This window comes from Protopterus annectens, chromosome 8.part0 (assembly GCF_019279795.1).
Source record: "Protopterus annectens isolate FY-2018-M chromosome 8.part0, PAN1.0, whole genome shotgun sequence".
NCBI lineage: Eukaryota > Metazoa > Chordata > Ceratodontiformes > Protopteridae > Protopterus > Protopterus annectens.
The window spans coordinates 422,011,257-422,031,788 of record NC_056741.1 but is presented as its reverse complement, the minus strand read 5'-3'; the positions used below and the strand labels follow the sequence as shown (position 1 = coordinate 422,031,788).

Genomic DNA, 20,532 nt, shown 5'->3' with positions numbered 1-20,532 from the left:
GAAATGATGATGCCCCACAGTGCAATGGTAGCTTTACTCCACCTCTAATAACGAGTCAGAGCCAGTGCTAAAGCTCACAATAGAATGTCTAAAATGTGAGCTACTTGCTAAAGAATGCTTTTTTTCAGTCTCACATTCATCCACGATCACAAACTAATCAATACCCGGTGTTTAAAGAGAAAAAAACAGAACAGAAATTGGCACTGATAAACATTGACAGGCCTATGGCATGGAGAGAACACCCTGCTTACAGCCCAGGTGGCTTAGATTAAATTTGCAGCTTGTGTGTCTGAGGTGCTAGCAAGGGAGAAAGAGGAATACCCATCCTACCAACAAGATGCACACAGGCACGTCTAATGGCTGAGCTCCAGCACAGGTTGGGGAACGGGCAGAGGGCATTATTTTCAAGTAGGGCACTGGTTGAGTTGCCACAGAGGAAGGAAAATATGCCAGGACACCTATTGCACATCTGTCCAAAGACAATACATGCGTGTATGGGATAGCAAAATAATCCTCCTTGCAGTAATAAGACACTGCCTTGAGGTGCCTCAATCTCCTTAACAGCCCCAAACATGTGTCCGAGAACATCCAGGGGAGACCTACTGGGTTTAGTAGACCTGATGAATGAAGAAAGGCTCTTGGAGGCAGCTGTCTGACAACTACGGGGGGGGGGGGGTTAAAATGAAAGATGTTGATTGATTCCTGTAATGGATAACAAGGAAATGAAAGATTATGTTTTGCAGGATGAAGATGATACATCAGCAACAGGCCGGTCTCCAGATCCATTACTTGGGCATATGAGCATACTGTCCTATCTTACAGTTTTGGAGTGACTGACCGGCCCCAAAATGTGTTGGGCAGATTAGACAGGAAAACAAGAAGGATGCTTCATGCTCACCAAATGATTTATAAAAAAAATAAATAAATAAATAAATGCATACCAAGATTATATATTACCCGTTCCGAAGGAGGATGGACCTCCTTGAAACTGACTACATGTACAAATCTGCATTTGTGGGACTGCACACACATCTGCTGACCTCACTAGACCCAAACATAGTGAAAGTTTTGAAACAAGAGGAGAATAAATCTAAGATGACTTCTCTGCTTAATCTAGCAGAAGCATATCGGCGTCAAGCAGGAATGGAAATCAAACCAGAAATAGTTAAAAATAAATAAATAAATAAAAATAAAAAAATCAGGCAGCAACTGAATGCGTCAAAAAACAAAAAAGAAAGAATATAAGGCGAAGGACTAGATGAGAAGGCAAGAAATGTGGAAAATGCATAAATAAATATAATTGCAAGTATAGAAAACTTCTGAAGAACCTCATGTTGATCAGGATCGAATGCAGGAATGGTTAAGGAGAGGCAAGATAAGAAAGGTTAAAATTGACGGCATAAGATAGTGGGCTACGTACACGGTTTACAAAGTCTACTGAACATGTGGGAGAAAGACAAATTTTGGAGCCACAAAAGCAGCAGAGAAAATGATGAAGTCTACATCACGTGGGATCACCCATTACCAACAGGCCAAAAAAGATAGATGCGAGAAAACCAAATATAGTGGTCCATGAAAGGAAGACAAAAAGTAACATTGATCATTGAAATCACTACACCCAGGAACTACAGTGTCTTGCGTAGAGAGAGACAGAAACAACAACAACCAATACATGTAACTCCATAAGAATTGCAGGAGGAGTCATTACTAGGCACATTGCGGGAGCTGAGAAGAGCACTTCTGGCCACCATCAAAGACTAAAACAATATTAATTTCATGAACTTTATTTGTACTTTGACTTAGGAATGGGTTCCATTCTCATCATGTTATCATAAACCCAAAAGACTTGGAGAAATTAAAACAAAAGGGAACTTACTGTTGCCTATCTTTCCAGTGGGGTTAATTCCACACACACGGAGCTAGGAAGATGGCTTTAATCTTATCCTTTCCCGTCCTTTGGGCAATGTGGTAAAGCTCTGAAGTAGCAACAGCTGTGAGCAGTATGTAGCAGCACCAGGATGAAACTTTGATGGTCATGACTTCTGATGCTCCAAACTGTACAGTTAGACACTGCAGACAGTCCTTCAAAGCATGATCACAACTGCACTCCTCCAGGCCAGAATACCCTTTAACTTTCAAAAGGAAAGATCAAAATCTCTCTTCTATACACACTGTTTAAGAAAATACCCATTGACCAAAATGGGGTTTTAATGGTCTCAAAACAGAATTTCCCTAAGTAAGTCTTCCAGGAAACATAGTACATCTCCAAAATAACCAGGATGACAATAAAAGGTTTACTGGTGCATCCACTTGTACTCGTAAGAATAGGACATCTCAATGGTGTACGATGAATTATAGAAAGACTTTCATTTTGTTACAGAATTCAACACATGGGATTTATTAACAAAGCTGTTGTCCTTAGGGATTTGTCATAGCTATGTCGAACACCATTTAAGACACTGGCATCAGAAGACAAATTAAAAATGTACTGACTCGTGTGGAAGAATGTAGTCTAACATACTGCTTTCCCTGTGACGAGCACAAACTTACCATTTCCTAACTATTGAAAAACACACTGTACCTCTGTTATAAAATAAAGTGCACAAATCCTGAACATTGAATGCAAAAAGCAGACATGCAGCAAACTTGTACATTAGCAAGTTTTTAACGGAATCTAGGAGTTAATTATACAGTTTAGTCTTAAGTATTTCAAGTCTGAATACCAGAAAGAGTTTAACATGAAGTTTGTCAACATATTTCAATTGTAAACAACAAGCATGCCATTAAAAAAATAAAAAAACACAGACTGTTACCGTACAAGTAAAAGGAAAAAAAACTTACAAGACATCTAATTTTGCAGCCACCAACATTCTGACTATGTCACACTGTTACCCAAGATCTTGCACTGTAAGGCTATACTTAAAATTTCCACATTCTAAAACAGGATAAAGCTGAACATTTTCAGAGCATATTAACTTTTCAAAATGTATAACTGCTAGCAATAACAACATGTGAGGCCATAAGTGACACATTTTTTGAGTTTTGCTATTCACAGATTTGACTTGTGTTATTCCCATTTTACACTTGGAAAAATCATACCAGAAAATCAGAATATTGCACATGCTCACAATTAGACTGAATTGTACAAAACATTGCAGAAAGCTTCAAAAGAATAACTTCTCAGAAATCACTTAACATTTTAAATGTGGATGTCAAAAACCATGACGACAGGTTAAACCAAACATCCAACAGCAGAGGTTTCACAATTTCTACCTCTTCTGTCTGCTAACTACTGTGGGGAAAAAAAACACACCCACCCATTTCATCGAATCAAAACTTTATGACATGCCCCTTAAAAAAGCATTGTTGTGTTACTGTAGTTGAATATTTGAGCAATGACAAAGTTTATAATAATAAAAAAATCAGAGAGGACCTAAGGGTCAATCTCCCTTCTCCTACCACTTCTCCAAGGTGCAGCAACCAAGGAATTATAATACGCGAGAGAGATGTACAAGGCACAGTCCCCTGCTTGGGTAGTTAGCGGTCTGCCTCTCATAAAAACTTAAAATCATAATCTGAATTCTATTTTGAGCAGTCTTTATTATTCAAAATGGCATTTGCATTCATTTGTCTCTCTGCATGTTCATTATCTCCATGTCTCAAACCTGTTTTGCCATTTGAATGTTGCCTTGAAGCTAATCTTTAGAGCTGTGAGTTTTTCACCTACTTAAGCATTCAGTACCAGTCATTAAAAATGCCAAAATGCCTCATCATAAAAGCTCAGATTAATTAAACTTTAATAAAATGGACTAGGCTACATACATGCTTATACTGTACCTTCAGAGTCTGTCTTCCATTACATTTGCTTTACGGCAGAAGGAAACAATAAGAGCTTATTTAGTCTATGCTTTAAGACTTCCCCTCCATCTTTATTTCCCCTCACCCCTTTTCCACCAGTTCCATGGTCTCATGAATGGCTCAGTGGATTCTCTCTACAATACCCATTCCAAAAGCCTGTTCCAGAGATCAACAACCCTCTCTAGGAAGAAACACTTTCACAGACCTCGGAAGAAGCTCATCCCTACAATCTTCTGCTCATGACCCCTCTTCTACTCTTGATCTACTTCCTGTTCAGAACTACACCTTCTCATCACCATGACCCAGTCTTCTGCACCAATTATCATGCCTTCCCCACTCATCTTTTCCCAACTCCAGTAAGTCAAGCTCCATTTCCTCTAGTGTCAGGTTTTATATAACACACACACACACACCACACACACACACACACACACACACACACACACACACACACACACACACACACACACACACACACACACACACACACACACACACACACACACACACTTACGTCCTTGTCACATTTACTTTTTCTACTTCTGTTGTACTTTGACCATTTGCAGGCTTGGCACGGGTAGCATTCTGACCAGAGTTCTACCCCAGCAAACAAACCTAAAAAGAAATAAACAAAACAATCATGTTTTCCCATCCATCCTATGCACCACTCTGGTGGCACTCATCTAGACATCTTCTGTCAGCCTACTGTCCATTTCCTTGTACAACCTCTATAACTGTTGTACAACCTCTAGAACTGTTTATAGTACTGAAAGTGTGGCTCAGTCAGAGCCTGGTAGAATGGCAGCACCAACTCTCTGCAGTTAGAGACTAACCCCCTTGGGATGTATCCTCAACAAGTGGTCAGCTACTGTCACAGCTCTCTCACTTTTGCTACGACAGTCCAGTATAGGTATGATCTACACCCACAGACTCCTTTCATTGACACAGATTCATAGGTTAGTACTAGGCTATCTGCTTTTGCGTGCCACTTTAACCCTAGCCAAATTTCCCATCCTAATGGTAAGAATCAAACTATGTACCATGTGTTTATGAGGCAAACACCTTTAACCATTTTGCCAACTCTCAACCCAGTGTTATAAACAACCTATGTGCATTCAATTCCAATCATCAATTTCACGCCCCCAAGTTGAGATTTCATACCATAGTTACAAAAGTCCAAGTGCACTGGTTTGTATTTGCATGCACCAAACCTCATCTTCCACTTTTTAGTTCACCATGTCAGTCTTCCCAAATCCCTACTTACACTCCTCTCCTTGTCTTCCAATTCTGTCAGCTTACTTTGTCTCATCAACAAAGAGACTGAACCTGGTCATGTTCTCATTTCCCTCAAATTATGCCTGAAATAAACAAACTGAAGAGTAACAGACGGAGGACAGACACCTGCAGTACACACTTTTCTTGTTCCTGATGTTGTCCTTCTGACTCCAATTCTCTGTATTTTACAATGCACCAATGAAATTCAATCCTACTCCCAACCTGTTCAGTCTTCCTAGCAGGAACCTCTTCACGTTCAAGTCAAAGACTTTGGTGAAGTCCCAGTAAGCCATGTCTACCAGTAAACCCCTGGCAAGTTGTCCTGTATGCCAGTCAAAAATTGGATCAGGTTTGAATGACAATTTTTTTCTGTCAATGAACCATACTGCTGTTCTTCAGATACTCTGCACAATTTTCAATAAACTGTCATTACACTAACAGGCCTTTAACTTATCTGAATATTTTTCACTCCCTCCCTCATTGTGGAAGGGTACCATACTTCCCAGTCCTTGGGCACTTATGAAAACTTCCATCACTCTGGATGCAAAATTACTAAATTCTTCAGGACTTTGGGGAAAAAGCCCCTCTGGCAACTGTGTTTTATCCACCCTTGACATGCCAATGGAAACTGTATTTAAATAACAATGGAAAATGTTGCTATTGTTCGTTTTCTTTCCTGTTAACGTATATACAACCCGGTCACTAATTAAAATGTGATGATTTAGTAAAGTTGTCTAATAAAGAACAAACAGCATTACAAGTAAGTTTTTGATTCACCATGTTTGGAAACTAAACCATTATGTAGCCTTTTAATCACAACATCCTATAATGCTCTTGGCAGATGCAATGCACATTTTTTTTTTTACACAAGTACCACTTTATGAACTCTGTAAGGCATGTCAGAAAGAGAACAGAAAAGTATCACTGTGTAAAGAGCAATAACAAAATACTTTAAGAATAAATAGTGTCCAAGGGCAAATAATGATGTCCTGCCCAAAGTCACAAAACGGTCATACACAAAATCTAAAAAAAGGTAAATAATAATTAGAAGTTATGTACTTACCATAATGTTCCATCTGAGTAGGTGGATTCATTTGTCTGCAACCTGTGGGTATGGATCCGATATCGGATCCGAACTGGCATGGTTTATCCAGCTATGGATCCGAGCTCCTAGCTCCTCCCCTCACCCATAATGCCCTGCTCTCCCTACATGACCTCAGATCAAGTTTTCCCTGCACCAACTACCCTAACTAAAGGGTAACACACCCAATGCAGGAACTGACAAGGCCAGGGGGATAGGAGGGCGGGATGGTTGCAGACAAATAAATCCACCTACTCAGATGGAACGTTATGGTAAGTACATAACTTCTAAATCTGAAGTAGGAGATTCATTTGTCAGCAACCTGTGGGACAGAGTCCCCAGCTACCTGAATCTTGGGTGGCCATCATGGAAGGATATTCCGGAGCACCGCGGAGCCAAAGGATGCTCTACCTCTAGACGTGATGTCCAGATTGTAATGAGAAATAAAGGTATGAGATGAAGCCCAAGTGGCTGCTGAACAAATGTCATCCAGAGGAACCCTAGACTTAAAGGCCGCTGAAGTAGAGACAGACCGGGTCGAATGAGCATGGACTCCCTCCGGTGCGGGCCACCCAGAAGCTTGGTATGCCAACAGAATACACTGAGAAATCCAGAGTGACAAAGAAACTTTGGAAATTGGTTTACCCAGATTGAATTTGGCAAAGGAAATGAACAACTGGTCTGATTGCCTATGACCAGCTGTTCTGTGAAGGTAAAAACTAAGCTGCCTGTGAACATCCAAGGAATGCAGCTTGTATTCACCTTTGTTTTGATACTTAGGAAAGAAAACAGGGAGGTTGATGGACTGATTAATGTTAGCTTCCGAAGCTACCTTAGGAAGAAAGGAGGGATTGATCCTGAGGCACACCCGGTCTGGATGAAAGATCAAATAAGGCGGTTTCATGGACAGGGCCTGAAGTTCAGAAACTCTCTTAGCCGAAGTAATGGCTACCAAAAAAGCAGTCTTAAAGGACAAGAATTTAAGATCTACTGTGGCCGCAGGTTCGAAGGGGGGAGCGGTCAAGGCCTGAAGTACCAAGGAAAGATCCCAGGGGGGGAACCGTTTCTTTGACAGGGGGTCTGAGCAAAAAGGTGCCTTTTAGGAAGATTTTGCATAACTTAGCTGACATAAGAGGCCCTGAATCATGACCAACATGGTAATGAGAAATAGCCGCTAGCTGAACTTTGACCGTGGAACTACTGGCGCCATCATTAAAGAGAGTAGTAAGGAAATCTAGAACCAAAAGGAAGGGGAACCGTGAAAGGATCTAGGCCTTGCCGCTCCGCCCAAATGGAGAAACGCTTCCATTTACTGCGGTAAATTTTCCTGGTAGAGGGCTTGTGGGCCGCTACCAGAATGGCCTTAACTGGGGACGAGATACCGGGAGTTCTGATTAGGAGTGGAACTGGAGCAGCCAAGCAGTCAACTTCAGGTTGTCCAGGTTCGGAGTTGGTAGGTTTGATGGGTGAGATATCAGATCCGGAATGGGATCTAGAATCCAAGGTGGATTCACTGAATGAGACCTTAGGTAAGGGAACCAGATCTGGTCGAGGCCAGAATGGGGCAATGAGGATCATTCTGCACCCCAACAGAGAGGCTTTCTGAAGTACTTGGAGCATAAGAGGCAGAGGGGGGTATGCGTAAAGAAGACCGGGAGGTCAAGCATGCACCAGAGCGTCTCTCGGAGAATCCCCTAGAGGGGGGATTAGAGCGAAAAAACTGTCGCACTTGGCGTTTAAGGGAGAAGCAAAGAGATCGCAACAGGGAGTCCCCCACTGTGCGAAGATACGTTTCGCTACTTGAGAACTGAGAGACCACTCGTACGGGGAGAGAATGTTGCGACTGAGCTTGTCCGCTAGGATGTTGGACCGACCCAGAATATGCGTTGCGATGAGAAAGCGGTTGGTGGAGATCACCCATTCCCACACTCTCATGGCTTCTTGACATAAAGGGTAAGACCTGGTTCCCCCCTGTTTGTTGATGTACCAGACCACCGACATGTTGTCTGACTGAATCGCAATTGTTCCCAGGGGAAGGAGGGCTTGAAGTGCTTGCAACGCCAAGAACACGGCCCTCATTTCCAGAACACTTATATGCAGGGAGGTCTCTGAATCGCTCCACGTGCCTTGGACCATCCGGCCCGCAAAATGCCCCCCCACCCACCCGAGGCGGGAAGCGTCCGTGGTCACTGTGGCGAGAGGGGGAGATGCACAAAAAGGGCGGCCCCTGTAGAGATCTGGGGAATGGAGCCATCACAAGAGAGACCGCTTGCAAGCCTTGCTGATTGCAATGGGGTGATGCAGGGGGAGAGAGAGAAATGACCATTGCACCTGAAGTGTCCATTGAAGTACCCGCATGTTCAAGCGGGCGAGCGGAAGAAGAGTAATCACTGCCGCCATAGACCCTAGTGCCCTCAGGATCAATTCCGCAGGTGCTGAGCTGGAGTGAAGGATGGCCCGCACCTGGAGTCGCAGATTCCGAACTCTGTCGGTTGTGAGAAAGGCTCTTAAATTTCTCGTGTCTAACCTGGCTCCTATAAATTCTATTATCCGAGTAGGGACCAGGTTGGACTTTTCAATGTTTACCGGGATGCCTAGCCAGGGAGCTAGACGAAGAAAGGAGTCTCCTGCCAAGGAGAGTAGATGCCTTGTTGGGGCGGTGAGAAGCCAGTCGTCCAGGTACGAAAAGACCTGCACCCCCTGAAGCCTCAGGTGGGCCGCAACCACTGCTAATACTTTGGTGAACACCCTGGGGGCTGTGGTGAGACCAAAGGGAAGGACCCTGAACTGGTAGTGACTGGCTCCCAGCCGGAAGCGAAGAAACCTCCTGGATCGTCTGTCCATCAGAATGTGGTAGTACGCATCCTTGAGGTCTATAGAGCACATCCAGTGATTCTCCCCTAGAAGGGGGAGGATGGATTGTAGAGTGACCATCCGGAACTTCTCTTTGGGAACTGCCACGTTCAATAGGGACAGGTCCAGAATGGGTCTTAGGTCCCCCGTCTTTTTTGGCACTAAAAAGAACCTGGAGTAGAACCCTGATCCGATCTGGTCTGGGGGGACGGGCTGGATGGCTCTTTTTCTCAGCAGATGGCCAATTTCTGCTGAAGCGGCCTCCCTTTGATCGGGTGGAACATTGGGGAGGGTTTTTAATCTTGGGACATGAAGAAAGGGGATTTTGTAACCTCTGGATATAATCTGGAGTACCCAGCGGTCCAATGTAATGGACTCCCATGCCGCTAGGTGCTCCGAAAAACGTCCCCCGACTGCCTCCAGAGTGGAGCAGTTGGGCAACCCCTCAGGGTTGCTGCGTGGGCCGTTCAGAGAAAGAGCCCCTCTGCCCCTAGGGCGTGTCCTCCCTGTCCTCCTCTGCCGCAGAAGGACTGGTTGTCCGGAGCGGGTTGGGACTGCTGCGACTTCCGGAACCACATCTTCTTCTGGCCCTTTTGGTTCCTAGAGTAGGACCTCTGGGGCACAGAGAATCTGACTCCGACGGCAAACAGCGTCTTCCCGTCCTTCTCGCTCTGAACCAAGGTGTCGTGAACAGTCTTGCCAAAAAGGGCAGAACCGTCAAAGGGGGCATTCGCGAATGACGCCTTGAAGGACTCCGTAAAATCGCAGTGGCGGAGCCAGGCCTGGCGTCTTGTGACTAGGCCCACTCCTGCAGCTCTAGCAGCTCCCTCGGTAGCATGGGAAAGTAACCGCATAGAGGTGTTGGTCACGGAACAAAGAGTGGCCATACGGGTGGAGTGCAAAAGTTTGTCCTCCTCCGACATGGACTCTGGGGGGGATGCAGCATATTCCTGGATAAGATCGCACTGCATCCTAATGACATGTGCCAAATAGTTGAGCGCCCTCACTGAGAAGGTCGCTGAACTAAACATTCGCTTCCCCAAACGGTCCATCATCCGGGACTCCTTGCTCGGGGGATGGACTGAGGGACTCTCCTGGGCGAGTTCCCTCTTAGTGGCTGCTGCCAACATGGCATCTACCGGGGGTCCCTTGCTCCAGTGGGCACGGTCAGCAGGGGGGCTAAGGATCCTGTCCGGCCTCTTGGGGATTGGCTCCACAGTGTCCGGTTCCTTCCACACCCTGGTGGTAATAAGGTCCACCAGGTCGCTGAACTAAACATTCGCTTCCCCAAATGGTCCATCATCCGAGACTCCTTGCTCGGGGGATGGACTGAGGGACTCTCCTGGGCGAGTTCCCTCTTAGTGGCTGCTGCCAACATGGCATCTACCGGGGGTCCCTTGCTCCAGTGGGCACGGTCAGCAGGGGGGCTAAGGATCCTGTCTGGCCTCTTGGGGATTGGCTCCACGGTGTCCGGTTCCTTCCACGCCCTGGTGGTAATAAGGTCCACCAGGGGGTCGGCAGGAGGGGACACCCAAGAGGTAGACAGGCCCACTTCAAATGCCTCCAAGAACACGGACTCGTCCGAGGAAGACTTTGGGGCAGACCACCCACCTCTTATCCGTAACATTTCCATGATGTCTCCAAAGGAGGAGACATACTCAGGGGGTGGTCTTGGGGAGCCTTCCCCTTCCTCCAAGTCAGTGTCTTCAGTTAAAGACTCAGGGGAGTCTATGTGCCTCCTCTTACACGTATGCTTGCGAGGTGCTTCCTCGGGGGGGCTGTCTGAGGAGCCCTAGCCAGCGATGTCCAGATCAAAGGGAACTGCTTGGGGCAGTGAAGCGGGCTGTCCCAGTGGCCGGGTGACGGAAGCCTGGCCCAGAGCAGATGGAGTGCGGGACGGAGCCGAAGCAAGGGCCGGGGTTCGGGATGCCCTCAACAGAGCCCTCTCCACTACATCAAAAGCCGAGGGGGAGCCAGCCTCGACTATAGGATCCGAAAGTCGGCTCCCCCTCGGATCCGATTAGTGGATCGGAGCCGGCACCGAGCCCCTCGGATCCGAGAGAACAGTGCGCTCCGACAGGGATGGCGCTGAAGGCACACTGTGTCCATCGGATCCGAAGCTCGGGCCAAGGTCCGAGAGGTCGGATCCGACAAATTCGAGGGCAGGGTCGGATCCGAAGTACCCAGTATTGTCGGCGCCAACCCACCCCCAGCTCCGAAACTGCCCGGCTCCGAGCGCTCCGAACCCGGGTAGCGGGTCGGAGAAGGAGCTATGGGCTTGAAAAATGGGGTCGAGCTCCCCCCCAGAGTGGGGGGGGGGGAGGCAGGAGCACTCCCATCTGCATCTGGGCCTGGATGAACCTTCGCATCATCCGGTCCAGATCAGCGTCGGAGAGGCTGTAGGTAGACCTCGACGAGGCTACCGAGGTAGGCCTTGAGTGCCGCCTCGATAGCCTCGAAGGAGGTCGGGTCTCCTCATCCTCAGGCCCCGGTGAAAAGCAAGGGGACCGGAGCCGAGGAGGAGAAGAGCCAGCAGCCAGAGAGGCCGGAGGAGAAGCCCGCTTAGCCGGCGGGGCCGAGACGGAGGTCTCGGCCCGCCGCTTGTGGTGCTTCTCTCTCCGGTCCTTCTTCCTGGCTTCCCTCTCCTCCCAACCCATACAGGGAGTTTGGATCCCTGGAGTAGGAGGGGGAGCAGGCAAGGCAGGAACTGCCGGAGCAGTAACCACCAACGGGGCGGGGGCCGAAGCAGAGTCCGGGGGCAAGAGTCCCGCCAAGACCAGCTTCGACCTCCGCTCCTTCAATGCCCTGGGGTTGAACCCTGCACAAATTGAACACCCAGAAGTGAGGAAGGGGAAAGCTTATGGCCACACTTGGAGCATTTGGAGAAAATAGGCTTTGGGGCCTCAGACATACTTTTTTTTAAAGTACAAAGTACAGAAAAACTACACACTCACGCAAGGCCCCAACTACGCACCAGCGAGGGGAGGGTAACAAAAAGTAAAGTAAGTTAAGCCCAAAAAGATAAATTATATAGGGAACCTAAAACTTTCACACAGTTTTTAAATTTAAACTATCAAAATCTATTTTTAACAAGAAAAATACACTTAGCTCAGGAGCTCAAGAAAATCCAGCTGTCACCATGCGCGGCAAACTAGATCTGAGGTCATGTAGGGAGAGCAGGGCATTATGGGTGAGGGGAGGAGCTAGGAGCTCGGATCCATAGCTGGATAAACCATGCCGGTTCGGATCCGATATCGGATCCATACCCACAGGTTGCTGACAAATGAATCTCCTACTTCAGATTAAAATTTTAACATCATGCTTTGACACAAAACTAAGTAAGTTGTCTTAATGCAATTAGAAAAACTCACTCGAGTGCAAATTTTTGTGAGGTCTGTCTTTAGTTAATGCCTCAAGGCCCAAACCAAAGACTGCCTCAATAACTGGTTTATAACATTTTAAAATATTCAGAGACACTGTAAATATAAATGAACACACATGGAAACAATTAAAAGCATTTCATAAATATTGTAACAATGTTTCTTAATAAATCTACTAACTTGATACAGTCTGTGCTAAAATAAGCTCCATTTCCCCTTGTGGTTTATGCTTTGCATCTTCAATGAACTTCAAGACCCGATGTCTTCGTGGATGAAGGCGGGGGGTTTTTCCAATAGGTGCCAGTGGTACTTTCCACCATCGTTCCACAATTACAGTTCCCTAGGAAAAAAAAAAAAAAAAAGATCAAAAAGGAATATCCTAATGCAAACTATACATAATTAACTGTAAGATCAAAGCAATCAGACAGATTTGATTGCAGTAAGCAAGAAAGCACAGTGGACATCTAGCCAGAAAATAATCTGGAATTTAATTCACCCGAATTTGTGATGTAAAACGTACCTGAGATGGCTGGCAGTTAGAAAGCAATACCTTGATGCTCCAGGTTGCAGTCTGCATGCAAAGGGGATACATCGCCCAGGATTAATGATACATGCTGCCTTCTGATTAGTCCAAATATGTGCTCAGTTGCATACAAAACGTTCTCTGTCACATCTGTAGTTCTGAGTTGGCCATTTTTTTTTTTTTTTTTTTTTTTAATTTTCGAAAAGTGCTTTCAGTTTTCTCCCTCCTCAATATAGGTTGCTTTAGCATAGCTACTGTTCTTATCCATCTCAAGAATAAGGACTTTTGGGTCCTCAGAGTTTCATCCCCTCCACATCCACTTCAGGGACGCACTCAACCATGGTCTCTCACAGAGATAATCTTGGGATGGTAATTGTCAGAAGTCAGGCAACAAGGATCCAATTCCACTGGTATGCCTACCAACAGCACTGCAAGGAAATGAAAGCCATATGCTAGACTTGGTATTGGCATCAGGCCACGTTCATTAACACAGCATTCTCATATACATAATTATCTGTCAGACCTCAAGGCATTTCTCTGAATGCAGGTCGTGAACCAGAAGCCCCTTCACAGAATGATCCACAGAACCCCCTTGCCTGGGCCAGTAGACTATTCTTGAGCCTGTTGAAACCCCTAACTGGACGGCCTTTGGTCTCGAAAACCCTCAGCAACAGCTATGTGATTCAAAAGATTACTCTAATCTGGATGGCTGACAGCTGCTCCATGTGATGGACTTTAGGATGGGCAGATGTCACATCACAAGCCCCTCCCCTGGGATGGGAGCACCAGTGACACTGTCGGCCAAAGTGGAAGATAGGGATAAGAATTACACCTTACTAGATGAGGATGAGCTCAACACCCATATTAGGGCCACACAGTTGTTAGCACATTTATAAAACATCCGAGAGGGCAGAACCATGGCCTAACCTCTGATCTGTCCTTCTGATGGTACTCTAGTACATAACTGGGCTACACACAGAATCATCCTACTAATCCCAGTGCAAGGAACTATCAACTACTCCCATCATTCTGGTAGCAAGATGCGTCTCACGTTTCTCTGTAAAATGTCTGCAAACAGTATGGCCAAGCCACTGACACTTATGACACTACTTTCCGATGTGATTTTTGTTATTTGCTGGCCACATGAACACTTAAAAAAAGTTGCTTTTACTCATCAAATGCTGAACATTAGGTTTGACCTCCCAACCTTTTTCAGCTGCATGACAGAAAGCACAAGGTACAGGTAAGTTATCACAAACCTGTGAGCATGGGAAGGACAAAAAAAAATGCTGAAATGGTCTGGTGAAAAGGATGAACTTAACTACTGCCCAACAGTGCCCCTAAGGTCAACTCTTTTACAACTATTTTTCCAAGCCAATACTTCCCCCTTACCTGTGAGCCACAAGAATGCCTACAATCCAACCAACTCACTTATTCTACTTATGCCCCTGCATCACTTAACTTACCCTCACTCTTTCCATCTCCCCCTTTCATTTTCCAACTTCCTAACTACTCACCTTACCCTCTACCATCAAAAACTCAGCCAGTTCCTCTGCTACTACACTTGCAGGGCATCTGCTCCTCTCCTTAGGCACAACTGTATACACCTGCATATTAAATGTAAATGTGAATGTCTAACTGTTGTCTGCTGGAAAATGCCTGTTGCATTTTTCTCATGACGATTGCACAGCACTGTATAAATTATTATTATTTTGTTTTTATTTTTTTGTTTTTTATTGTTATGTTTTATTCCTTATTATGTTGTCTCTTTTACTGAACTAAAGCCGGAGCTTTTCTCCCCGGGCCTCTGCTGTAAATGGACCTGGTCCAGTCGGAATTTCCCGGTTAACAAATGTAAATTAAAAAATAAATAAATAAAAATTTATGGTGAAAGCTGGCTGCAGGAGGCCAGCATCTGAACAATCACTGTTTTTGTGCTAGTTCTATCCCCAGATTCCTACAGCAACCTGATGCACAAGTACACTTGTGCACAAGAATGTGAAGTACGTGATGGTCGAACTTGAGACTGTCATTACGTTTGACTCCAAAGCATTGTCTGACTTAAAAAAAAAAAGAGGTAATTACTGTTTTGTGGTGAAGAGCAACAGTTTGCTTTTTTGGGGGAACTGATGCATTTTTTTAAGACATGATTCAATGTCAGGGAAGGACTTTTGTATGACTTATTGTAATTTAGTTATGGATGAGGTGGAACAGATGAGGGTGGAACTGTCTACATATTGTATGAGGGTGGCCAGTATAGTAGCAGTATGAAGTTTATTTTAAAAGATGTTAATTAGAAAGAGGAACCAGTACTAATCCTTGAGGAATCCCAACAAAAATGGGTTGAAATTCTGAGAGATCTGGTTACCATTTTATTTAATTTAATTAATGTAATTTATTTTACTGCTGGTTGGACAAATAACTGTAGAACAGGGAGAGTGAAAGTCCAAAATTAGCAAGTTCAGAGAGTTGTTGTTGGGGTGAGACAGTATCAAAAACTTTGTACAGGGTCAAGGGATAGTGAAAAAACTAGTCTGTCCTATTAGTGAAATTAAGGAAAGCTGTTGTCATAGCAGTAGTAAGATAGGGTGGGGTAGTTGGGCTGGGTTGTATAAAAATGTACTTAGAGATGACCAGAATAACTTGTGATTATTTTGATGCTTATTTTGGAGGTTGTTGTGGTAAATGTTTTTGTGTGTTTTATCATGGAGCTTGGTGAGGTTTCTGAGATGCCCAATGTTGTGGAAGGTGGACTACATTTTGTTTTTATACAGTTTTCTCCATGCTTCGTCCCTTTGCAGCACAAGATGTTTGGTCTCGTTAGTCATGGTGCTGTTTTAAGTTTGTTACAACTAGGGCCAACTCATTTAGACTTTTGAGGAAACTTTAGTTGAAGCAGGGGACTGCCTCATCTAGGGGCACTGTTCTTACTAAGTTCTAGTTGTAGAGTCAGGGATGAGAGAAATGTTGCTTTGTCAAACCTGGTTAGATTGCGTATTGGATTGTAAACAATAAGTTCAGGTTACCTGAACTGTCATCCTATAACACAGGTTGGGAGATGGCCACTGACTGTATCTGATAAACATTCAAAAGATTTTTTTTTACCTTGTATGGTTTTATCTGTCAGCAGGAAATCCATACTTGACTGGATACCAAGTGTTTTTATGTGTCTGGTGGGGGAATTATTCAGTTGGGCAATGCCAAATACGTTTAGGGAGACCCTATTTGTTGCAGTTTAGAGATTGCTGGTCTATATTCAAGTCATCTAATATGAAGATTTCTTAGTGGATGTTTTCGGTGCTACTGATGTTATGGCCTGGTAGATACAGAATTTCGAGATGCACATTTCTTTGGCTGATCTTGAGGTGAGAGAGTAGAATTTCAGTATGTTGAATTTTGGAACATTTAGGTTGGCTGGGGTAATTTCCAAGGTATTTTTGCAGATAATTGCTATGCCACCTGTTCTCTTATGCTTTCTGTCCATTTTTAGTATATTAGGCCCCAGGGGGAGTGATTTCATTGTCACATTTTCCTGTCATGGGGGGTATTTGATGTAGGGAAGTTACCTACCATGTGTGTCCATTGTATACAGGTAGGACGTGTATGAATATTACCAATAGATTTCAGGGTGAGGATATGATCTGGCATTGGCATGGTGCCATTTAAATTTGTCCTTGAGATTTATTGCCAATGAGGGAGTGAGTCTTATCTGCATTGGAAAGATTCTGAATTTGCAGATTAGATGAGCTAAGAGGATCCGATGAATGAGAAGGAATGGGTATTGTCAAGTACTGAATGTGGATTAGTGGTAGAGATGAGTGATGATATGAGGTGTAAGGTTGGTATGGTAATTAATGAGGTTTCTGAGATGCACGCCTAAGAATCAACAGCAAGTGTCTTCGTTAGTATCATTGTGGACTGAAGTGAATGGAAGGGAAAAACAGACTTTAGGAGATGTCTGATGGAGCAGAATGGAAGACAGTTGAAGTATTAGTATGTGACCTGACAATCTCCTGGGAAAAGAATGAAAGAGAAAGAGCCAGAGAGATGTTCGTTAGTTGGATTGGAAAGTGAAAAAAGTGGGTTAAGAAGTAGAAGAAAATGTGCGAGTGAGTAGACAGGGGTATGCAAGAATAACTTGGGTGGAAAAGTGGTACCTGGTACACCCCTAATAGTGTGATTATAAGGAGATATGAGTGAGCATTAATAAACAGCAAGAATGACGGTATAATGATAATTTGGAAAAGAAGAAGAGTTGTGATTAATGGACGATGGGGAAATAGGAAGCTGAGACAAGTATAGGATAGCTGTAGAAGCTGGGTATAGGATAGCGAGAAATAGGGAAGGAGATGGTACTTTTGGTACAAGATGTTGAAATGGAGGTTTCTATTCATGCAAGGTGTTTGGACTGGTTGTTTAAAGGTCAAGACGAGTATGTACAGTATAAATGTAGATGCGGTGGGTGGGAATTGGTGGTAGGGTAGCAATTAAACTGGCACCTCTGTTATGGATGCAGGTGACAAAGATGCTACTGGTGCCAATGCCAAAAGGATGGCAGACAACAGTGGACTTGCATTTGTTACAGCACTGACAGATGAAAATGAAGGAATAGGCACTAGAAAAAACAGAAGCTATGCTCAAATACTGAGACCCTATCAGTGAAAACACCTGTTCCATGCCCATCACCACGTGGTCAATAACTTGGACACTTAGCAGCAGCATTTTCCTTGGAGTTGAAGGACAAAACTGAAAATCTGTCCCAAATACAAGTGGGACCTAATACCCAATTCCCGCAGCAGGAAAGACAAAGTGGTCAAGTGTCTGAGGAGAATGGCCATCATGACAACCTTCTGAACAGATGCCACCAGGAAGACTACCAGCTAGATGGACAGAGTCAGACACTGATCAACTTTTCAACACAGTTTCTGTATGGTAAGTGAGAGTGCAACAGAAGGATCCTTATGATGCTTAGCTTCTCAGATTCTTCCTCTGAGTGCCGCTAGAAGTAAAGTTCATCTCTGGTAGAAAAAGAAAAATGAGATAAAGACGACTGAGGGTCAAGTTGAAGTTTTCAGCTCCTTTGAAACAAACCGAGTTTTCCAATATCTTCCTACAACAAAATCTGGTAGAACAGTTAAAATCCCTACAGACTACACACCTTTCACTATTCTGAGACGGAACAAGACAAACTTGACTCTTGATGTGCAAGTTCAAACCAGCTATTTCCCAGAACAGCATTTATTTCTACAAAGCTGCCTTTTACTGTGTGAAGCCCCTAACTGAGAGGGAGAAGGCGAACACTGATGGGTTTAACAAGAAAGCTAATAAAAGAAAATGCTGAAGTTATGGGGAAGAAAAGGAAAAAGAATGTCTCAAAACATTTGAAAAGGTCACCAATAATTAGGTAAATGCCTAAAAAATAACTATTGTAAGCAAGCTGGTGTCACTCTTCTGAATGAGATCTTTCTGCAGCAAAATTCAGTAGTAGCATCTTGAAAAGCACCATTATGGGAGTGCCGATGGTGGCAACAGCAGTTGGGCTTGCAAACTGTAAAAGAAAAAATAAAGTATGCCAAATAATCCTAAGGCTGGGGGTGCAAGGCCTATCTGTACTGCTGCCAAAGCTTTGGATAATGAATCCAGAGATTTATACATTAGGAGTCTGGAAAGAAAACAGGACTGACATGACATGTTTAAATATGTAAATGATCTAGAAGAGCTGATGAGTGACATCAGAAACAAATACACAAAAGCATGAGCTGAAAGAAAAAGATGTGCTACATGACATCTCAAAATGAAAGAAGGAAACGTCAAGCCTGCTCTTGCAACAAGCTGATCCAAAGACAGTACAGCATCCAAGAACCAGTTGCACTGAGGTCATTTCACCACAAATTATGGTAATGCATTAAAATTGTACGGTTGGGAGGGCAACTGGTTCACCTTATACAAGAAAAAGTGGCCTTTTAGTTAAAAACAGAAACCTCAGACACCTGACGGTACACAAGGTTCACAACGTGTGTAAGGTTACAAAGAGTCTTATACTACAGTACTCCTAAGTTTGAAGTAATGAAGGGGGTAACTGTCTCCATTCTCAATGCAATGGGTGAGCTCTCAACTATATGAGGTGCTAAACAGTGTTCTTGTGATATTCATGAGAACTGTACACTGACAAAGACTTACAATTCATAGGTTCATACTAGGCTATCTGCCCTAGGGCATTTATAAGCCTAGCCAGAGTATGTTTGGCTTTCGCCACCCATTTTAAATTAATTTTGCTATGCTCTTTTTCGAGGTTAGTATACTGTGCCTCTGTCTAACAGTGACACAGAAGTGATACCCGGGGTAAACCTATGGATCTCCCATCCACTCATCAAGACTCTCTTGAAGAGAATCAATGAGGGACTCTGCCTAACCTGCACTGGGATTTTATTCCAGAGTGAAGGGAGCCTCTGGGTTATGAATCTGTCCCTCCAGCATGTCTTATTTATTTCAGTGCTGAGATTCAAGACTCTCGAGCACGTAGCTCGATGGGATTTGGATTTTCTGAAGTGCAGCATGTCCATTAATTCCGGGTTATACATGGCTTTATACATCAGACACAGATCGCCTCTGAGCAGGCGGTATGCCACTGAGTACAGCTGGAGTTTTTTTTAATCGGGCAACATATGGCATCTGTTTGAGCCCTTTGATTCTCTTGGTGAGGTACTTTTGGGGTCTTTCCAGTTGCTGCAGGTGTCTGGTAAGGTACATTCCAAAAGGGGCATTGTACTCAATTATGGGCCTGATGAGGGATGAGTAAAGAGGCACGATGACCTCCCCTGATCTAGATGTGAATCCCTTCATGATTAGGTGGGCTATATAAAATATTTTTCTAACCACTTTGGCCACGTGGTTGTCAAATGAGGTCCCTAATTACTTCTTCTGTACTTAATGGATTACCACCTATGTGGTAATTTGTGGGCACTTTGTTTTTGCCAAAGGGATGACTATACACTTGTTGGCATTTAGCTTGAGGCCATGGCTCTGGCACCAGTTGTCTGTTTCTATGAGGCCCTTTTGGAGGATGCTTGTGTCGGCTGGATAGTCGATTATGGCGCCCAGTTTGCAGTCATCTGCGAACCTGGTCAGCCACAGTCCTTCCGTGTTGGCCTGTACCTCCGAGAAATATATACCAAACAAGAGAGGTCCCAGGACTGAGCCTTGTGGGACGCTACTTGTTTGGAGTCTGACATGGCTCCAGCAATTCTAACCATGTGGGTTCTGTCCTTGAGCCAGTTTGCAACCCATCTAGTGACATAGGGGTTTATATTTAAGCTGGTGAGCTTATCTATAATGCCCAAGTGGGGTATTGTATCGAAGGCTTTTGCGAGGTCCAGGTAGGCTGTGTGGACCACCTTCCTCTTGTCAATTGCCTTGGTGACTGTTTCAAAGAAATCGACCAGGTTTAAGAGGCAGGATCTGCCCTCAACAAAGCCGAACTGGGTAGGATCCAGTGTCTGTAGGTCCCCAATATCTTTATTTATGAGGTCCATGATGATCCTTTCCATAGCTTTGCAGACCAA

The 20,532-nt window shown here is 44.4% G+C and overlaps 1 protein-coding gene across 1 annotated transcript in view; it reads right to left on the bottom strand.

Annotated features, from left to right (window-relative positions):
* Positions 1-20,532, bottom strand: part of MRPL9 (mitochondrial ribosomal protein L9) — a 341,838-nt gene that overhangs the window by 305,464 nt on the left and 15,842 nt on the right. The window contains exon 2 of the mRNA XM_044079205.1: positions 12,628-12,787. Coding sequence (XP_043935140.1) covers positions 12,628-12,787 — 160 coding nt within the window. The remainder of the gene's footprint in view (positions 1-12,627; positions 12,788-20,532) is intronic.